The sequence below is a fragment of the Notamacropus eugenii genome, chromosome 2 (genome assembly GCF_028372415.1).
Source record: "Notamacropus eugenii isolate mMacEug1 chromosome 2, mMacEug1.pri_v2, whole genome shotgun sequence".
Taxonomy (NCBI): Eukaryota; Metazoa; Chordata; class Mammalia; order Diprotodontia; family Macropodidae; genus Notamacropus; species Notamacropus eugenii.
The window spans coordinates 538,433,629-538,455,086 of NC_092873.1; the positions used below are offsets into that span (position 1 = coordinate 538,433,629).

Sequence of the window (21,458 nt, forward strand, 5' to 3'; positions counted from 1 at the left end):
CCAGGATGGCTGTCCTCAATTATTCAAACAGCTTTTTTGTGGAAGACTAATCAGAACTGCTGGTTGCCCCCACAGGACAGAGCCAGGAGCCAGGAGATGGGAGAGGTGGGAGCCTGTTTTAGTTCAACATTAAGGAAAAATGACCTAATTCTTAGAGTCAAGTGAAACCTGGATGCCCATTTGTCAGGGACATGGCAGAATGCACCTAGCCAGGTCCTGGCTGCCCTCACTTCTGAGGTTCTAAGCTTCTGGGTTTTATTTTATTTTATTTTATATCAATAGAAAAGTTGGACTTAGTGAGCTCCGTTGTTCCCTTCATGTCTGAGGTTCTGCCTTCTAGCACCGTTCCTCTACATCCCAGACTGGTGGCCTCTTCCCTTGGCCCTGTGGCTTCCTGGCAGTAAGACAGTGTCAGTGACATCACCACTTCACAAAACTCCCCAAACAACCCATAAGCTCCTCCCAGGCTTCCTATCATTATTCTGGCTGGGGCTTGTTGGTCCTGGCCAGTGGCCCTAATTATATTATATTCAGACAGCAAGTAAACGATATTTCCCACTGAACCTTAACATGGAAATGTTTGATTTCACATACTTAGGCATTCCAAAATCAAACCATTTGTGTGCCAGGATGGTTAAAATTAACATTGCCATCAGAGGCCTTGGTCCCTAGCTTCCAAAATGCATATTGTCCTGTTGCCTTGTCATTCTTGAAGGGAAGTCAGGATTCCCAGATGTGCCTCTACTGCTGACCTGGGCAGATTTCCCCACGTGGCCTAACCTAGTCTCTTTGTGCTTCAGACCACTACTGATTTCAGGTAAACACCCACCAGCTGTCCATTTCAAAAGAAGACACAGAGTGCCAGGGGTTGGCTTTGGGCATCATCTCCCACCTAGTCTTAACCAGAGAATCATTCATTTAAAACCAGAAGGGGCCCTGGAGATCTTCTAGCCCAATGGTGTCATGTGCATGGGAGAAATAAAGGCTCAGGGGTGTGCCAAACCCCAAGGAGAAGACAGCTGGGGTTTGAAAGCTGGTACTTGGAATCCAAATCCAGCACTCACCTTCCATCCTAAACATGGACTAGTTTTCTGTAATATGGGAATATCAAAGTATCAGGATGGTTCATGAGGGAATTCCTGGCGTGAGAACTGCCCTTTACTACATGTTTGCCATCTCTGACTGGAAAGCTAAGCAGAAGAGCTACCAGAATCACACTAATGTAAAATGTCTGGCCCATGAAGACCTAGTAAGAGACAAGCAGGGTATGAATGCAAATCTTCCTGACCTCGAGTCCAGGGTCCATTCACTCCCCCAAGCTCCCTCTTCACATTATACAGTAGACTTTTGACAATAAGAGCCCCCAAACATTGGATAGATACCCACTTTGTGCACAGAACTATGTTACTTGCTAGGAGAGCAGCAAACATGAAATGAGGCATTGTCCTTACCTTCAAAGGGCTTATAATCTAGGGAAGATTTTACTTTTTCCAAAAAATCTGGAGTTTCATTCATCATATCTATCCCCCCAATCTGTCATTGTACATCAAAAGCAAACCCTGCCTTCCCTCCCAAATGATTCTGTGGAGAATCCACCCAAAGTGCCAGTGACCTTCCTCTGAATTTCAGCAGATAACTACGTAGCAGATGGGAGGCAGTGTGGTGTGGTGGGGAGTGAGCTTGCTGGAAAGCCAGGAAAGTCTGGGTTCAAGTCCTACTGCTCATACATATTTGCTCTGGCAAATCATGTAGCTCCTTAGTGCCCCCAGAAAACTTGCTAGGACTGAGCTGCAGAGTTGGTACTGGCCTGCACTGATGGAGAAAGACCCCACACCAGACATTCTCCCATCAATGAAATAAAAGCTGTTGGAGCTGTGGGGACTGACCTTTCCAGGCATGGGGAAAGGCAAGGACAAAGGCCCAGAGGCAGGAAAAGACAGAGGTCAGAGACATCATCTACTCTAGCCAAAAGTTTAAAAATCAAGTCACGAAGTCAGCCCCAGAGAATATTCACTTATTCATCCAAGTTTTTATAATCAAACACTGCCAGCCTCTCGAGCCCCTCAGCCATGTGCCAGACCTTCAATAAAAAAATAATAAAAACACACGCTTGGAGACCCACCAGGCTCTCTACTTGTGCTATCTCATTTGAGCCTAAGAACTACCCTGGGAGGTAGGTGCTATTGTCCCCATTTTACAGATGAGGAAATGGAGGCTAAGAGGGAGTGACTTGAGCCTTAGAATAAACAATCCTGAAATCCGAAGTGTGAGATTCACTGACATCAAAATCTGCAGCTCTTGAGTTTTGAAAGTCGGTGAGGATCAGGACAATATGAGAATCATCCTGCACCTCATCTCCTTATTCCCCTCATTCTCCTGAAATTTCTTGGTGCATATTTGTCTTTATTTACCTGTGAACAGGCTAGATTCTCAGAGTAGACAAGAAGCCCCCTGTGGGCAGGGACTGTTTTGTTCCTGTCTTTTTATTGCCCGTACATGGTTCGGACATAGGAGTAGAAACAGGGACCAGACCTGTGAGTCCCATGTGAGAAAACTCCCTCTACCCATGGAAGTTGGCACCTTCTCTGCACCTTACAGACTCAAGATGCCTAGGGTTGAATACCTAGAAATGTCTTCGTAGAGATGATGTTTAAACCCATGAGAGGGAGCAAAAAGAGAAGAGTCTAGGACAGACAGAGCCTTGAGGGGATACTTGCTGTTTGGGGTATGATGTGGGATGATAAAATGAAAAGGAGACCATGAAGGGGTGGTTGAAAGACCAGAGAATCAACTAGTGTGTGATGGTAGCCCAGGAAGAGGTCAGTCAACAGTGTAACTGTGAAGAAGATGAAGGCAGAGAGGAGACCATGGGATGTGGTGATTAGGAAATCCAGAATGTTCACTACTTTTCCCAGCTCTGTGCTATCTGCAAATTTGATAACCATTCTATCCATACCTTTAACTAAGGGAATCATGGATAGAAGTGCAGAATGACCCCAGACCAACCACAGATTCCAGGGGCGCTCCACTGGAGACTTCCTTCTGAGTGGATGTTGATGATTACTCTTTGAATCTGGTCAACGAGGTCTAAATTCATCTCTTTGTGCCACCAACCAAGTGGCCAGCCATGTCTTCATATGTGATGCAAGAGTGACATGAAGTGCTTTGCCAAACCCTATGTATCCCCAGACCAGCCACCTTCCTCTAGGCCTTACTGTCTGCAATTGGAAAATGAAAGGATTGGACCAAACAACCTTGGAGGTCCCTCCAGCTCTGAATCTGGGGAATAGAGAGAGGACAGGGACCAGGCTTGAGGTTTAATTGGCCTAAGGAACATTGAGGCAAGTAAACTTCTACCCAGGTCATGGTCCCTCCTCTGAACTCTGAGACTTTGAACTGCCTGGTTCTCTGAGATGTTGAGTAACTTGCAGAAGGTCATGCTGACAGGGCACATGGAAGAAGCCAAAGGAAACCCAGGTTTTCTGGCTTTGAGGCTGGCTCTCTCTCCACTCCAACACACGTTGTGTACCTTGACATAGTAGGCACTTAAAAGGGGCATGCTGGCACCACCTCCCATCTATTCCGGAAAGACAATCACTAAGTCTTCAGGGTGAGCGTTGGCACCTTGGAAAGTGGCAAATGCCACCAAACAAGGCCCAACGGATGGCTTTGTTGAATCTCTATATTTAAGAAAGCAGTGGAGAAAAATGTTAATGATGCCTGTTAAAAACGCAAAATGTGTGCTGAATACTGGTTTGTTTGTTTTGTTTTGTTTTCCGGGAGACCTGGTGGTTAAACATTTACAAGCCCGGCCCTGGCACCTAATCTGGCTCCCTCAGTTGATCCCCCCCTGTTCCTCCCGTTAACAGTCCGCCTTTGTTTCTCTGATGCTTTACAGTCCCTGAAGATGCACTGCAAAGACTGCGCCCTGGTGACAAGCTCGGGCCACCTTCTGGGGAGCCTCCAGGGAGAGCGCATCGACCAGACGGAGTGTGTGATCCGCATGAACGACGCGCCCACCCGCGGCTACGGCCGGGACGTGGGCAACAAAACGAGCCTCCGAGTCATCGCGCACTCCAGCATCCAGAGAATTCTCCACAAGAGACAGGAACTCTTAAACACGAGCCAGGGCACAGTGTTCATCTTCTGGGGGCCCAGCAGCTACATGCGCAGGGATGGCAAAGGGCTGGTCTACAATAGCCTGCAGCTCATGAATCAGGTCCTCCCGCGCTTAAAAGTCTTCATGATCACTCGGCACAAGATGCTGCACTTTGACGAGCTCTTCAAACAGGAAACTGGCAAAGACAGGTAAGGAGGCTCAAGGTGCTGGAGGGTTCCTGAGAACGAGGGCGCGCAGCCTCGGTCTCTGAGTGCGCACTGACCCTCACAGTTCGCTGGGCAGGTGTCTTCCGACTCTGACCTTCTGTGGTTCTGTGACAAGGAGACTTCTTGGGTTTCTCCCAGCTCGAGAAGAAATTGGGCATTTCCAGGAGAGGAACTGGGTCTTAAGAAGAAAAACACTGCGCCTGTTTGGAAAGCTTTTTGTGAGAAAGCCATGGGAGCTCAGAACGTCAGAGATGGAAGGGTCTTTAGAAGTCCTCTGAAATGGCAGATTTAGAGATGGAAGTGACCTTCGGACCACTGAGCTCAACTGCCTGTCCCACCCCCACTCACACACATACTTTACAGATGAGGAAACAAGAAACTCAGTCATGTAAGGGTCTGTCTGAGGTGACAGGCCTTACCTCTTAGTGACTTGTGTGAGGTGTACAGCTAATTAGTAGCAGATCAGTCAATCAACAAGCATTTATTAAGCACCATGTACCATGAACACCCTGTGCCAGACCTTCCCTCTGAGGAGCTTATATGGCAGACCTCTGAACAGGGGAAGGAAGAAACATTTGTGAAGTAGCTCCTAGGGGGCAGGCACTGTGCTGAGAGCAGTACCCCACGCTTCTAGCTTTGCCTACTCCCCTGGTATTATCCCATTAAAAGGTGGAGTGGGAGATGTCACAGCAGCAACCAAAGCTGTGAGCCCAGCTTGGAAGATTGGTCCCTCTGATATTTGGGGGCCAATGCCTAAATATGCTAACCACATGCTGGAGAGGGAATCCAAAGGTTTGGGTTCAAATCCCAGCTGTGACACTAACTTCCTGTTCCCCATGGGCAAATCACTCTGCCCTGTCCAATCCTTAGTCCCTTATCTATAAAATCAAGGATCAGAGGAGAAGATGCCAAAGGCTCTTTTCCTGCCTGAAACTATGACCTCACAAACATCCAGGGTACCAGGTGGAGTCCTCTATATCATGGATACAAGAATGAGCCACAGGTGGCATCTTTCTTTGTTGAAAAGAACCTTTAGTAGTTATGATGAATTATTTCAACTTAAAATATTTTGCATGCACAGTTTAGCTACAGCAATAAGAATAACTGGAATTTTCAAAGCATTTTGAAATCTGTCAGTTCCTTGACCAGCCTTTTCTCATTTGAGCCTCACTAGTCTGGGAGGTAGAAACTACAGGCATTATGACCCCTGGTTTACAGATGAGAACATTGAGGCTCAGCCAGGGCAAGAGCCTTGTAGGAGATCACACAGCTCGTAAATGGTGGGGGACAGAGTGGATTCTCAGGTCTTGCTGGCTGCAGGTTCAGCACACTATCCATAAGGGCAAAAAGGGAGAGAGATGATGATTACAGATTTTACTTTAGAGTAACAAATTCAGAGTTACTTTTTGACTGATTTGTGAAAATTAAAAAGAATGGAGCTTCTTTTTGTGGTGGAAATATTTTGCAGGGTGATGGCAACCTGTTGGGTGGAAATATTTCCACAAGGTAGGTCAGCAGTGCTTTAAACACTGGCCATTGGCAAAGTGAGTTTTTCTGGTGCTTATGAGGAGAATATCCAAAAGAACAAATGTTCCTTGGTTTATTCACATTTTATTGTGGCCAAAAAGGACAGAAAGATAATCTCAACCAGCCCATTCACTTTCCAAATGAGGAAGTGAAGGCCGGGAGAGTTCCAATGACTCATTGAAGGTCACTCAGCAAGCAGGGCTCATTCAATGCAGTCTGACTCAACAAGTATTCATTAGGCAGCTGCTCCATGCTAGGAATACGATGATCTTTTTTTAATAGACCCTGATCTCAAGGAGCATACATTCTGGGGGGGAGGGGGAGACACATATCAGTAAATACAAATAATTTTAGTGTGGAAAGAGAGTTAATGATTAACAGAGATTCTTAACCAAGGGGCCTGTGCATCTGATTTTTGAACAAAATATTTTGATGATTGCATTCCATTATAATTGGTTTCTTGTGTAATCCAATGTATTTTGTTTTTATTTTAAATTTAAAATTATGACTCTAAGAAAGGGTCTATAGATTTCACCAGCCTGACTGCCAAGGACTCCAGGATGCAGCAAAGAGAAGAATTTCTGAACTAGGAGAATCAGAAGTGTCCTTGTCTACAGGGTGGAGCCCCTGCACTGAGACTTGAGAGAGACTGAAGTTCAAAGACCTGTTGGCAGGAAGGAAGCCCACAGGAGGCACCTGTGCCAATATGGGGGTAGAGGGACCATGGGAACAACAGATGTGCCCCTTGGGCTGACTGGGAAGAAGAGTAACAGGGAGTCTGGGGCACATCTTTAAATGCCAAGCTGTGGCATCTGCATTTTACCCGAGAAGTCATAGGGGAGGAACATGATTTCAGAGACGAGGAGAGTCTGGGTTGCACTGGTGATTTTGTAAGTGGAGTGAAGAGTACAGATGTGAGAGAGGCTGCAAAAGTAAAATTAAAAGACTTGTCAACTAGTGGGATATGGGGAAGGGATAGGGAGGGAGAGTGAACAGGGGAGGATCACTTGAGTGACTTGAATGATGGGAATGCTGTCAGAAGAACCAGGCAAGTCTGGAAGAGCAGAGGTTTGGAAGACTAGGACAGATGATGTCTGTTTTGGACAGGTTGAGTCTGAATGATCAATGGGACATCCCAGAAGATATGCCTAGAAGGTAGCTGATGGTGTTGGGATGCAGCTCTTGAGAGAAACTGCATCTGGATATGTAAAGATTGAAGAGTCATCATCAGGGAGATGATAATGGAAGCCATCAGAGTTGATGAGATCCACTAGAAAGAGAATGTACAAAAAAGATGTGAAGGCTCAGTACCAAACAATGCCAGTGATTAGAAGGTGAAACATGGATGACCTAGTGAAGGGGATGCTGAAATTTCAGGTTCATGAGAGGAGAACTAGGGGAATGAAACATGAAAACCAAGGGAAAAGAGGGGACGAGGTGTGCTGCGGAGAGAGCTGTGCTGGGGGTGGGGGAGGTAGAAGCTGGTTGACAGTGTCCAAATAAAGAGGGATGAGGTCTGTGAAAGACCATCATGTTGAGCAATTAAGATACTGTTGACAACTTTAGAAAAAAGTTTCCACTGAAATATGAAAACAAAGGCCCGGTGAAATGGGGTGCAAGAGTCCACAGAAGGAGAAGAGCAGAGCATTGCAGCTACAGAACTGGACTGGAGTCAGGAAGACAGAAGACCTGGGTTCAAGTTCTGCCTTCAACACATCCCAGCTGTGACCTTGGTTGCTGTTGAGTCATTTCAGTCACATCCAATTCTCCACTGTAGTGGACAGTGATTAGTGGCATAACCTTGGGCAAGTCATTTAATCCATCTGAGCTGTTGCCTTATCCACAGCAGGAGAGTAAGTTGTGGAGAAGTCTTTTGTCCAATGTAAAGAAATGAAGATTGAGTTATAATTATTAACAGCTAATTCTCCTTTCATAAAATTTTATTATAAGAGAGCAAACAGAAACATACATGAAGATGAAGTAAAAGTCTACTCCACATATGAAGTTCTGATCCAGGCTTGAACCCAGAATTACAGTTATTATCATTATCATTAAATCGCTGAGTGATAGGGTGGATAGAGTGTTGGACTTGAGATCAGGAAGACCTGAGTTCAAATTCTGCCTCATATACTCATTAGCTGTATGCCCTTGGGTAAGCCATTAAACTGAGTCTGCCTCAGTTTCCTCATTTGTAGAATGGGGAGTTATTATCAGCATTTAGATTGCAGAGCCTATGTGAGGGTTCAATGAGATAACAATCCTTTACAGCATGTAGCAATCCTAAGGCACTGGATAGAATTTTCTTGGGATAACTACCCCTCTGCTGCCAGTGCGATTTGTCCCCGGGGTTCAGATAGAGGTGGCCTGGGGCACGTGACTATTCAGCTGCTGTCCTCTAATGTTATGTTCTTCAGCTATACCACAGCTGGCTAAAATAAGATGGCTTCTTATAAGTAAATCAGTGTCTGGGGATGGCCCTGGGGGTGGTCCCCCCCCAGGGAGCCCCTTCCTAGCTGATGGGACCCGATGACTGCTTCTTTTCCTCCCTCCACCCCTCCCTCCTCGCCCCTGGGGGATTTCTGCTGCTCCGTGTACCTGGGCGCCTAGGAGTAGTGAAGGCCATACACATTTTGTCCCTAAATTTTACGGATTATTTATCGAATTCTGGAAGAGCAACCAGACATTTATAAGACATAAAAATGAAAGGAAGCGAATTGCAGAGCTGTCGTGAGAAGGGGAAGGCATTTGCGACTAGCAGCTGAGATAAGAAAGGAAAGTGTAGTAGGCTGGACTGGGATTTGGAGAAGTTTCTCTCCATGGTCATCAAAGAAGAGACCCCCTAACTGTCCGAAGTGAAGAAACACTGGAAGAGGCCCTGGATGTACCCCAGTATTCTGTGACATTAGAGAGTAAGTGTACTTGAAAATAACTCGATAACTGAATAAGAGGACATTAGGAAAACACGATTGAGAACCCATATTACAGTAATTAGATAAAGGGAACACAAATGAAATGACTGCGGGGAGAGCATCGCCGTGGAGATTCTAAATGAGCTCCTCGCCGAGCAGAAAGCCCTTTCCCTGTAATTTACTGAGCACTATAGAATTAGCAGCTCGGGGTGTTACTTCATCATATAAAAGAATATTTGATCATTTCCCCTAATAAGCACATGACAGCTCTTCATAGTCTTTCATTAGAGATGATTAAGCGTAAAAAAACAGGAGAGATTCCTTTCCTGGGAAAGGGTTCAAATCTTCTAAGAAAGCCGTCGCTTTCCTGCCGGGGTTTTTATGGCGGGGGTTTCTTAGCCTCCAAGAACACCGAGCCAGACTGAGCCGGGAGAAGTCGCCTTCTTGAGGGCTGCTCTCTTGTTTCCTTTGTGTCCCTGTGGGCACGCTTTCCATTTGTACTTGGGGAACTTCGAGTTGAATTCCCTGTTTCCCCTGGGATTCGGGCAGCCCCTGGGAAAGGGCGGTGGGTTCCGAAAGACCCCAGTCACTGCCAGCTCCCCAGAACCATCTCTCGGGGCGCACAGATGAGCGCGCACTGTCCCGATAGCTCCCCAGCTGCCGCATCTCGTGGGCATCCCAGGCCAGAATCAGTGTCCAGCGCGGTCCGTGCAGCTGAGCCCGCACAGCCAGGCTGGATCGCCCTCCCCTCTAGGAAAACTGCTGGGGGATTCCTCCCACAGCCCCTCCCCAATAAGCTGCCCCACTTCTTACCCACACCCTTTGGACCTTTCTAGCGGAAAAACAGTCCTGGCTCTGGTGTCAGGGGACCTCTTTTTAAATGCCACCTCAGCCGAGGGCTGCCTACGTGGGTTTGGACAAATCCCTCCGCCTCTCCCTGCTCCCTGTCTATAGAAAGAAGGAAGCAGAGGAGATGGATTACTTCTATGATCCTTTTCAGTTTTAGAGCTGTGCCGTGTGACTTCCCATCCCCCCATTCCCCAAAGAGAGATGTTAGGAGCATCAGTTGGGAGCTGGAACCGGCCTGAGACACCATATATTCCCACACCTTCATTTCACAATTTAGGAACTGAGTGACTTGCCCAGGGTCACATGAACCGGGACCTAAATCCACATATTTTGGCTACTGGGCTGTGCTTGAGTCCTTCCTAGCCAAGAGTATCTTTACATTTTCTGCTGAGTGTGTTTACACCTGCAAATCTGCAAAGCTACAAATCAGGACTTGAGGGTGATAGAGAAAGTGTGAATGAAGTTGGTCATGCACTCTTTGGCCAGAGGAGGGGAGAGGCACAGAGCTGGTTGTTAAATATTTACCAGCCCACTTCTGTCTGGCTCCAAAACTGTGTGATGTGGCCATGGCTAGAAGGAATGAAGGAGGTTCCTATTCATGGTTTGTGAAGTTTACCTAACACAGTGCCAGTCACATGGTACTAGATGCTAGATCAGTTATTGTTGAAGGACATGTTGTCTCGTGCCATGACCATTCCATCTAATGGTTCCAAATCTAACTCTGAGACTTGGGTTATCCTGCCTAAAGGAGCAATCAGACTCTGCATTAAAACCCAAGGGTCATGGAGGAAACAGCTGAATCAATGGCATCCCTTGGCACCTTCAGACTGTATGCCTCTTAAGAGCACAAGGACATTTTCAGTGGACTTGTCTGCTTTCCCGAGTACTGGGGAATGGAGAAGCTGTTTAGGTTCGATAATTATAGAACTGGGTATCAGAGGACCATGATTGAGGGGTTCATTGGTCCCCTGACCTAGCTGAAGTTTGGGGCAAAAGATTTTTCTTTATATCACATCCCTTCTCTACCTTGCCCCCTGCCAATTCCACTCCAAGTGAAATGAAAATAACATGAGGTCCTTTAAAAAGAAAATTGTTGTCTACTAGGGAGGGGTACTATAATGCCTGAAGTTAAAAATAAAAGGCTGCCCTGTGAAATCTCTTATTCATCTCACACAGGACACTGGTTGGGCAAAGTCAGACAGTCTGACCTTGGGGATAAGGTGTTTGAGGCTGGCTAATGAGGCATACCACAACCCCTCCAAAATGAAAGTAAAATGAAAAAGGGATACACCAAGAAATGGAAATGAACCGCCACCCCACCCCACCCCCCAGCTGTATCCTGGGGAGGCTGGTAGGAGCACTCATTTACTATCAAGTTCTTCTTTCAGGTGTGGTCTCCCTGGGCTCATCCTCAGATGGGATAAAGGAGTCTGGAGAACTGAGAAAGATGATGCAATTTCTGATTTCTTCAAAAACAGAGTTGAGCCCTGAATTATTCAGGGCAAGTAGAGCAAATAGTCCCAGGGACACTGACAGGACAGAGGCTCTCTCACAACTGTGTCTGTTCCTCATCCCAGTGAGGAAGGACAGGCTTCATCAAAATGGGAAGGGCAATAGAGGTCAGTAACAAGGACAGATTTGTTGGTTCATCTCATTTGAGGTAAGCACCATAGCATACTCATATCCATGGAGATTCCTGATTCCTTGTGTACATCTCAGAACTCCCAACTACACCTCTAGTAAGTCATCATCCAGCTTCCAGTTAGTGACCACCAATGAGGGGAAGCCCACCACCTTCCCAAGCAGCCCTTTGCACTTGGACAGTTCTCCTGTTTGGGAAGGCTTTCCTGACATCCAGTCTCATTGGGCCTCTGCCAATTGCCCATTCCTCCTGGTTCTGTCCTTTGGGGCCAAACAGAATAAGTCTAAGACTCTTCAGTAGTTCATAGATTGAGGTGAAAAGCAGCTCAGAGGCCAACCAACCCAATGATGCTAGGGAAGGAAAAGAGATCTAACAAGGGGAAGGGACTTTCTCCTGAAGATCACCTACCCAGGTTGGGAGAGTCAGAGGTGGTATTTGAAGCTGAGGCACTACCTCATCCATATAGCTCAAAGTCCACATCTCTTCATGTCTTCTTGGAATGGAATGGTTCAAGCTGTCCACATGACCTGGATAGCAGAGTTTTTGAATAATTAGAATCCCCTACCCCACTGACCTTCATGAAAGCTCTGATTGTTGGGGACTGGAGGTGACCTGTGTACTCATTGGCCATGCCAGAGGAGGACAGAGTCTTCCAGGCTGGGAGGGCTGCAGGGCTGAGAGAGGAAAGCAATCAATCAGTGTTTGTTGAATTGAATTGAGTAAACGCTGGTGTGGATTCTTAAGTCACTCAGATTAGCCTAGCTAAATTTTAAAAGCTTTATTGTCAGACAATGGGCCATGAACAACGATCTTTTTGACCCCAATAATTCTTAAAGACTTTGTATCAACCTTTAAGAGGAGGTGACCAACATAAGTGTCCCTAGACTGATTCAGATCAACTCAATTCAAAAAACCACTTATTAGGTACCCACTCCTAATCCTAATCCTCGATTCTAACCCTAGGTACTGGGGGATTCTAATTATTCCAAAACTACTAGCTGGGTGATGTGGACAACTTGAACCAATCTATTTCATGAAGACCCTTAGCCTCATGGGGGGAGGGAGGGGGAGATGACATTCTCCAGGGGAAATGACATGTATGCAGAGACTTGGGTTCAAATGAAAGCTCTACTGGTTATTACTCATGTGACACCAAACGAATCACTTCCCCTCTCCCAGACTCAGCTTTCCCATTGGCAAAATGAGAAAATTGAACTATGGCCTCTAAGGTCCAAATGTCATCTAAGCAAATACGTGTCATACTGAGGGGTGGTGGAGTGGTTAGCAGTGACGGGAGTCGCCGTCATCGCAGTAGCTAGTAAATGGCACTTCCACAGGACCTGGAGTTTTACAAAGAGCTTTGGAAGTATTAATTCATTTGATCCTCACAATAACCCTGGGAGGGCAGTGTTGTTATTACTAGTATTTTACAGATGAAGAAACCGGGGCTGTTAGGCTCAATCCAGCTAGCAATTGTCTAGGGTCAAATTTGAACTCAGGTCTTCCTGACTTCAGGACTAGTGCTCCATCCAGAGCAGCCCGGTTTGTTTGGTGGGATTTTAGTAGAAAGGAAGCTTTTTTTAAAAGTATTGATAAAATGATTTTTAAATTGCTTGTCCTTGGTTTCCTTTCTTGTTGAGGGGGCCAGACTCTGTTAGCCCTGAGACCATTTCCAGCTCCATCCTTTGAGTCTATTGGTTGTTATACAAAGTCTGGCTCAGAGACTGTGACTTCAAGGAATCCCAGACACCAACTTTCTAAAACTGTCCCCGGGGAGATATCGACGTTTCTCCGTGGCCTCTAGATTTCCAATAAATGTTTATGGTATTGAGTATTTTTGTTGAATTGCATTGTAATGTGTGGCAGGTCCAGTTAAGAGATTCTGTTTTGATCGAAGACTCCATGACAGAGTTTTTATGGTCTCTCATCTATATATCTTAGTAAGGGTGTGCCAACCTGGAAGCCTAATTGTGTTTTCCTTTCAGGAAGATCTCCAACACTTGGCTCAGCACTGGCTGGTTCACAATGACAATCGCATTAGAGCTCTGTGACCGAATCAATGTGTATGGCATGGTGCCCCCCGATTTCTGCAGGTAGGAGCATTCCTCATTGGCAGTGCTGAATGAGGTGGGTTCAAGAAGCAGAGAGGGATGGAAGAAAACAGGTTGCATGTGGGGTCTGAGGACCTGTCCCCAGCTGAGCCACTCCTAGCTGTGGGTCCTTAGGAAGTCCAGCTCACTAAGTCAGGCCTCCATTTCTTCACCTGGCAAATGAAGGGGTCAGAATAGAGGGCATCTAAGTTCCCATCCGGCTCTCAATCTCCAATCCTAAATCTGATCGCAGAAATGTCTGATTCTGAACACCAGCCTTGAAGCATGTCTAACCGTCTTTTTGAAGCAATTAATTAGCGTGTCCCAAGGTCTGATTCTGAAGGTAGCAAACAGCATTTAATTATGTGGTATAAAATATTGAAAGTTTTTGTTTGTACTGCCAGAGAATTAATCCATCTTGTGGGGCTTGCTTCTCCCTTGAATATTTATCAGCAGAGAGTAAAGCAATAATTGGCATGATATTAATGTGAAGTGAACATTAAGAAATATTAGCTTTCTTCTCCTTTGAAAGGAATGTGGTGATTCTTTAATGAGCTAAGGAGGGCAATTCTTCTGACAGTTGTGACTGTTGTCTAAAATTAAACTATTCTTCAGAGTCTGGTTCCCTGGCTTGTCTCATCTCTGTCACCTCTCTTGTGTCTGCAAGTCTGGAGTCAAATGCATGTGCTTGCCGGATTTGGGTTTATTTTATTTTTAATGTTAAAAGAAGTTAGGAGCGTCTCCTTAGGTGTACTGTCGTATCTCATTGGCATAGGTCCAGGCAGACTTTGATCCCCTCTCAAAGTGCACAGCCTGATTTCTTGGGACTCATGATTACTTAATGGGAATGAGCATCTTTCTTTCAAATATTTTGATAACTATATTTCAATATAGTTTCTTTTTATTCCAATATATACTAATAAGCCTATCTATTTATGGGCTATCAAGATGTGCTTGTCCATGAGGTGTCCATCACCTTGTCATGAACAGTCAGACAGACGCACAGAGAGAGTGACACTCACATGGGATTGAGAGGCTTCTTGAATGGGTCCCCTTCAACCCTCACAATCCCTCCAGATAGCCTCCATAGCTGTCCCAGAGCCAGGGATAGGTGAGGAGAACTGGACAGGGAGCAGTTGAGGGACCAGAGTCACCTTCCCCCTAGGGACTCTGAGAGGGTCACATGTTGTCAGCTTCCAGGGAGAATGGAAGGGTGAATTGTTGCCAGTGCACAACTTCGATGCCGTTTGGAGTCCTTGGTCTGGAGAACAAGGAGCGTTCGAATCGGTCCCGTGTTACTTTTCCATTTAGAACTGGCCTCAGACGTGCCTTTGGGTGCCCATCCGTGTAACAGCAGGCTCCCATAGAACAATGCCGTGTGCCTGCCTATTAGGTATTGAGCTGGTTGGGTGCTCCTGCACATTCCCCAATCTGTCATCTGAATCCAAAGAATTATCCACACTGGGCCAAGCTCTTCAAGTGAAGCAGAAGTGTTCACGATTCCTTGTTCTGAGGCACATTAACTGTTTCAGGCTCTGCGGGACGAGGGGTCTCTTCAAGGAATCCCAGTGGCCTCCCAGGGATTATCAATTCACTCCCTTCTTGGCTGAAGGTATTGGTCTCCATGGGCTTTATTGAAGCAAATTTCTCTGTCCAAGAGAGCACCATGTGACTAGCCAATCTCTCCCATGCCCTAAGTTAGTGTCTGAACCATGGACCTTCTGCAGAAGGGTGGGGCCAGGGCTGACCTCTCCTTTCCAAAGAGACAGCCTCGACACTTCACAGGGAGGCAGAAGGGTCTGCCTAGGCCAGCAGGCACCAGGGAATTTGCCATGGGTGGAGGAAGGCCAGGAACTTGTCCTGCATACAAGCAGGGGACTTTGCTACTGATAGACGTGCATCAGACAGACTGGAATGGGGCTAGGTGAAAGGAGAAAAGTGCATTCACTTAACTTACCTTTGGGTCTGGCTTAATTTCATCTGCATGCCCAGTTAGAAAAGATCTTCTGGATATCTAACCCCAGATCAGAGAGTTTTCTGGAATAGAGAGCTTCTATTGGGAGGCACTTAGGTCAGTGGATTTGTTAAGCACCTACTAAGTGCCTGGCACTACTAAACTAAATGGTGCAGGGGATAGAACACCAAACCTAGAGTCAGAAAGAAGACATTTGCTGTTGTGTGACCCTAGACAAGCCGTTTGATCCTACCTGCCTCAGTTTCCCCCTCTGTAAATGGGGATAATAATAGCACCTGCCTCCCAGGGTTGGTGTGAGGAAGCTTTGGCAAACCTTTAAGTGTCACACTTTCCTTACTGTTTCCAACATTTGCCCAGTCACTGGAGGCGAAAGAAAAGATTTACTCAGAGCCTGGGTGTGTTCTCACTGGTTTTCTGTAGCCAAGTGGTGCCTATAGAGACTTGACAGCTACCCCCAGTGGGCAGAGATTCCAGCCCATTTTGGCCCCAAGGAGACACACTTGGATCACAGGCAGGACTTAGAGATGGAAGGTGATCCCCACACTATGGATGAGGAAGTTGAGGCCAGAGGAGAAGTGGGCTTCAAGCTGCCAGGGAGCCAAGAGTGACAGAAGAAGCCGGTGCCGTTGTGGGCCTCGAATTAAAGCCACAGAGGGCATGGCTCTGGTTCATACTCTCAGGGGTCAGACCTCATCTCATGCCATTGTGAAGGCCGGGCACCGCATTTGAAGAAAGTCCCAGACAAGGAGCAGAAGAAGGTGTGGAAGAAGCCCACCAGGATGGTGAAGGGCCTCTAGACAAGGTCATGTCACCATAACAACAAGGACGATGATGATGATGATGAATGATGATAACTACAGGGGCCATGTAGCATACTTGGAACATTTACAGAGCTCCATCTTCATCATCGCATTTGATTCATGGTCTGGGGAGAGGCCCCTACTATGTGCCAGGCACTTCCCTAAGGGCTTTACAAATCTGGTCTCATGTGATCCTCACAACAACCCTGGAAGACAGATGCCATTATTATGAGCCCATCGTACAACTGAGGAAACTGAGACAGGCAGAGGTCAGCCCAACATCAGGCAGCTTAGTGTCTGACACTGGATTCAGTTCATCCTCACTCTAGGTCTAATGCTTTATCATACTGTGCCACCTAATTACCAATAGTATTTTCCTTATTTTACACATTGAGAAACTGAGGCTAAGAGGTGGTGTGATTTGCTACAGTCACACAGCTATGAAGCATCAGAGGCCAAATTCCAGCCATCTGGGAATCAGCTGGAGGAACTTAGGGTGTTTAGCTTGCCCAAGAAAAGTCTTAGGGGTGACTTGTAGGCATCTTCAGCTATTGGCAAGGCTGCTCCGCAGTAGAGCAGTAGCCTGGCCCTTTCTGCTTTCGGATCCAGAACTAGGAACAACATGTAGGGATTGTGAAGCAACAGATTTAGCTTTGGGGTGAGGACACAAAGTGAACGGGGCTCCCTCGAGCCTTCCCTCCCAAAATCTTCAGTCAGATCTGGGCACTCACCTGGGGCAGGGGTTGGAAATGTTCGTGTGCAGGTACAGGCTGAACTGGGTGATGGGGGAGGTGCCATTCTCCTCTGACATTCTGGGCTCTCCGAAAGAACTCACAGTTAGTAATAAACAGAGTCTGAACCCAGGGAGTTGTGTGACTCTAAATCACTTAACCTTTCTCATCATCAGTTTCTACATCTATAAAACAGGTATAAGAACAGTTCCTGTCTTGCAGGGGTTTATGAGAATCAAATGATGTAAGAAGTGCAAAGTGCTTCCTGCACTTCATCTGGCACATAGTAGGTGTTTTAGAAATGCTTGCTTCCTTCCTACCTTTCCTTCTTTCCATCCCTCCTTCCATCTTTCTCTCCCTCCCTCCCTCCCTCTCCTTCCCTCCTCTCCTCTCTTCCTCCTTTCCTTCCCTCCTTCCCTCCATATTTAAGTACCCTGGGTCACCTCCAGGGTTCTAGGAGTACCTCTTAGGGTTTGAGGGGCAGGGCTGTCTTTCAAACACTATACATGGTGTGGAATGTTGATCTAAAGAACCTCTAAAGACCCTTCCAATGTTAAGATTCTTTGATTCTTTAACCTTATGCACAGTAATGGAGACTGCTTACCTGTCCACTGACCAGGAGCATACACACTCTCCAGGCAAAGGAGGATATGTCATGCACTGCTCTGCAAAAACAAATCTACCTATAAGCAGAAGCAGCATCCATGGCCCCACTCTCCGGGCTACAGAGGCCAATGATGGATAACTCTCACTCACTAGGCAGGATGCTAGGTTCACTGTGACCCTGGTTTTTTTGAAAGCCAGTTGGCCAAGTGGAAACATTTTTCTCTGTCCTCTGGAAAGAGGGCTGTTTTTCCTCAATGGTTGTTTTAAGAGTCAGGATGTGAAGTCCAAAGGAGTTAGGCAGAACCCTAGTGACCAACCCAGGATCACATCGTTGGAAGGAGCAGATTCAAGATTCTAACCTGGGTTTTCTCACTCTAATGCCAGGACACTCTTTCAACCACACCTATCAAAATATCTGATTAGAATAGAAAACTGAAGACAAAATGACTACCTAGTGATAGGGAATGGGGAAAAATGTGACAGATCAGTGCCATAGAGTATCATTGAGAAATGATGACAGGGATTCAGAGGTGCGTCAGAAGACTTGCAAGAGCTGAGATGGCGGAAAGGCAGAGTGACTAAGGAAAGCAATGCTGAGAGGCGGGCACATCAGTCCCCTGGTCCCTCTTAAAAAAGACAAGGGGGCTACCGAAGCAGAAAACTATGTATGCATGTAGATAGGGTCACTATCTTAGCTCAACTTTTTTTTCTATTGCGAGACCCCTTGTGATGACTGTGGCAAGGTAGCCTTCCAGTACTCACCTAGGAACTGAGGGTCAGAGATTCAGAAATTACTGCTCCCATCTTTCATTTTGCCAATGAAGAAACTGAGGCTCAGAAGGGTGAATAACTTGCTCAGGTCATTGAGGTAATTTGGTGGACTTTGAACCAAGGCACTCTGACTCCAAACCCAGAACTCCCCTCCCTGGTTTTAGAAAGTTCATCCATCTGCAACCCCTGTGCTTTTCCCCAGTACCATGTACCCTTGCACAGAAAGCCACAAATGAGGGGATGCAAATAGCATCAGAGAAAGCACCAAGACATATTACTCTGCAGCACACAGGCCCCTAAATCATGCCCTATCTCTTCTGGAAATCAAAGCCTTTCTCTTTGGATGGAATATAAATTGCTGTGAATGATCTACTCTCGCTGCCTTCAGAAGGAAGGTATAGAGGGACATTTCCAGCACCAGTTTCCATTGTAAATTGTTTGCGATAATTATGGGCTTCACATTAAAATTCTGCCTAATAATCTGATTTCCGGTGATCCTAGGTACATTAACAAGTTTACAACTCTCTGTTCCCCATCGTTTCTGGAGTATTAATTAGTGGAGTAATGGTTCAGAGTGATCACCACCATGGAACTAAATTAATATCTCACCCATAATGTGAAGGACATCTCAAAGGTACCATGAATATCCAAGAGTTGATTCTGCTAGAATTATTAGCCAGACAGCATTAATAAAGCTGCCAGGACAACAGGGAAGTGTGTTTCCTTGGCTTCCATCCACGGTGCAGAATAAAAGCAAAGTACAAGATTGGGGTTGAATGTTAATGCTGTCGGTGGTGTTTCCGTTCAGGTCAATCCATCCATCCATCCTTCCACCCACCCATCCATCCATCCATCAGGCCACTAGTAAGCATGTGCTGGGCAGGCCCTGTGCCAGACACTGCAGACCTAGGACAAAAATAAGAGCCCCAGCCCTGGGGAGCTTGTATTCTGCTGGGGGAAGGGGAGTGCAACTTGTTCACATATAAACAATTAATAAGCAACTGTTAAGTACTTAGCAAGTGACAATCATCTGTCATGCAGGGGACAGAGCCAGCTTCAGTGCCACCCTGGATACCTACTGACTTCATGACTTTGGGCAAGTTACTCAGTGCCCTGGGCAACTCTCCAGGAGTTAAATTACAGAAAAGGTGTAGACCTGCATTAGTGGAGAGAGCTTCCTCAGCTGGGAGTTCCTGATATGAATGAATCACAGGTCTGGTCCCAGTCCCAGTCCCCCTCCCTAGCCAATCACTGTGCCAGGAACACCAACACACAAATGAAAGCATTCCTTTTTTTCTGATTTAAAAAATATTTTTATTTTAAGTTTTGAGTTCCAAATTCTATCCCTCCTTTCCCTCCCCACTCCTTAAGACAGTGAGCATCAGACATAGATTACACATGTGCAATTTCTTAAAATATTTCCATATTAGCCATTTTGTGTAAGAAGATTCAAACAGAAAAAAATGAAAGTGAAAATTAGCATGCTTCAGTCTGTATTTAATTAATATCAGTTCTTTCTCTGGAGACAGACAGAATGCTTCACCATTAGTCCTTTGGGATTGTTTTGGATCATTGTATTGCTGTGAATAGCTAATTCACAATTCTTCACTGAACAGTATTGCTGTTACTGTATACAACATTCTCCTAGTTCTGTTCACTTCACTCTGTATCAGTTCATGCAAATCTTTCCAGGTTTTTCTGAGATCATTCTGCTTGTCATTTGTTATAGCACAATAATAATATTCCACTTAGGTACCACCTCACACCTCTCAGAGTGGTTAATATGACAAAAAAAAAAGGAAAATGTTGGGTGTTGGAGGAGATGTGGAGAAAACTGGGAAAAACTGTTGGAGAAGTTGTGAACTGGTCCAACCATTCTGAAGAGTAATTTGGAACTGTGCCCAAAGGGCTATAAAGCTCTGTATACTCTTTGATCCAGCAATACCACTTAAATCTATATCCCAAAGACATCCAAAATAAAGGGAAAGGACCTATTTATACAAAAATATTTATAGCAGTTCTTTGTAGTGGCTAATAATTAGTGTGTGTTTATCCTTCATTGATGAAGAAGACCATGCCATCAGAGAGATAATGACATGACTTGCACTTGACTTTGTTTTGAGTGAGGGAGGGCTGTGCAGGTCACAAACCTCATTTCTCCTCCAGAGCCATCTGAATCCAGTGACCAGATATCCATCAGGACAACTGGAGATGGCCCAGGATGAGGCAATTGGGATTAAGTGACTTGCCCAAAGTCACACAGCTAGTGAATGTCAAGTGTCTGAGGTGAGATTTGATAGTGCTCTATCCACTGCACCATCTAGTTGCCCCTGGCTAAGAATTAGAAATCAAAGGGATACCCATCAATTGGGGAATGACTAAACAAGCTGTGGCATGATTGTAATGGAATATTAACATGCTATAAAAAATGACAAGCAGGATGATCTCAGAAAAACATGGAAAGACTTACATGAACTGATGTATAGTGAAGTGAACAGAACCAGGTGGACGTTGTACACAGTACAATATTGTTCGATGAAGAACTGTGAATAACTTAGCTCTTCTCAGCAATACAACCATCCAAGACAATCCCAAAGGACTCAGGATGAAGCATACTTTCTACCTCCAAAGAAAGAACTGATATTGACTGAATACAGACTGAGACAAGCTATGTCTCACTTTCTTTCATTTTTTTATTTGTCTTGTACAAAATGACTAATATGGAAGTGCTTCACATAATTGCACATGGTAAACCTATTTCTGATTATTTACTGCATCAGGGAGGGGGGAGGGGAAGGAGGAAGGGAGGGAGAAAGGGATAGAATTTGGAACTTAAAACTTTTTTAATGATAAAAAAGAGTAAAAAAATTTGAACTACATCTAAGAATTTAAAAAGTAAGTGGGATAAACGTCAAGTTTAACACTTGGGCTCAAGAAATCAACTTCACAACTACCAAGAGGGGAGACACGGCAGGAGAGCCATTTGTGTGAAAGGAAGCATTAGGCCACATCAGCTCAATGACTTGCTGGGTGCAATGGAAGTCATCAAAGCTCTTTTAAAAATAACTGAGGCTACAATAAGAGAGACGTAACATCTGGAGTAGGCAGGCAGCATTCCTGACGCACTCTGCCATATTCAGATCACTGGAGTATTACACTTAGCTCAAGATTCCCCATTTCTGGGAAGAAAGAAATAAGTTGGAGAGCACCACCAGGGCATGCTGTGAGGATT

At 45.7% G+C, this 21,458-nt stretch overlaps 1 protein-coding gene across 1 annotated transcript in view; it reads left to right on the top strand.

Annotated features, from left to right (window-relative positions):
* ST6GALNAC5 (ST6 N-acetylgalactosaminide alpha-2,6-sialyltransferase 5) overlaps positions 1-21,458 on the top strand; it is a 243,791-nt gene that overhangs the window by 211,885 nt on the left and 10,448 nt on the right. Inside the window, exons 3-4 of the mRNA XM_072638617.1 lie at positions 3,899-4,308; positions 13,239-13,346. Coding sequence (XP_072494718.1) covers positions 3,899-4,308; positions 13,239-13,346 — 518 coding nt within the window. The remainder of the gene's footprint in view (positions 1-3,898; positions 4,309-13,238; positions 13,347-21,458) is intronic.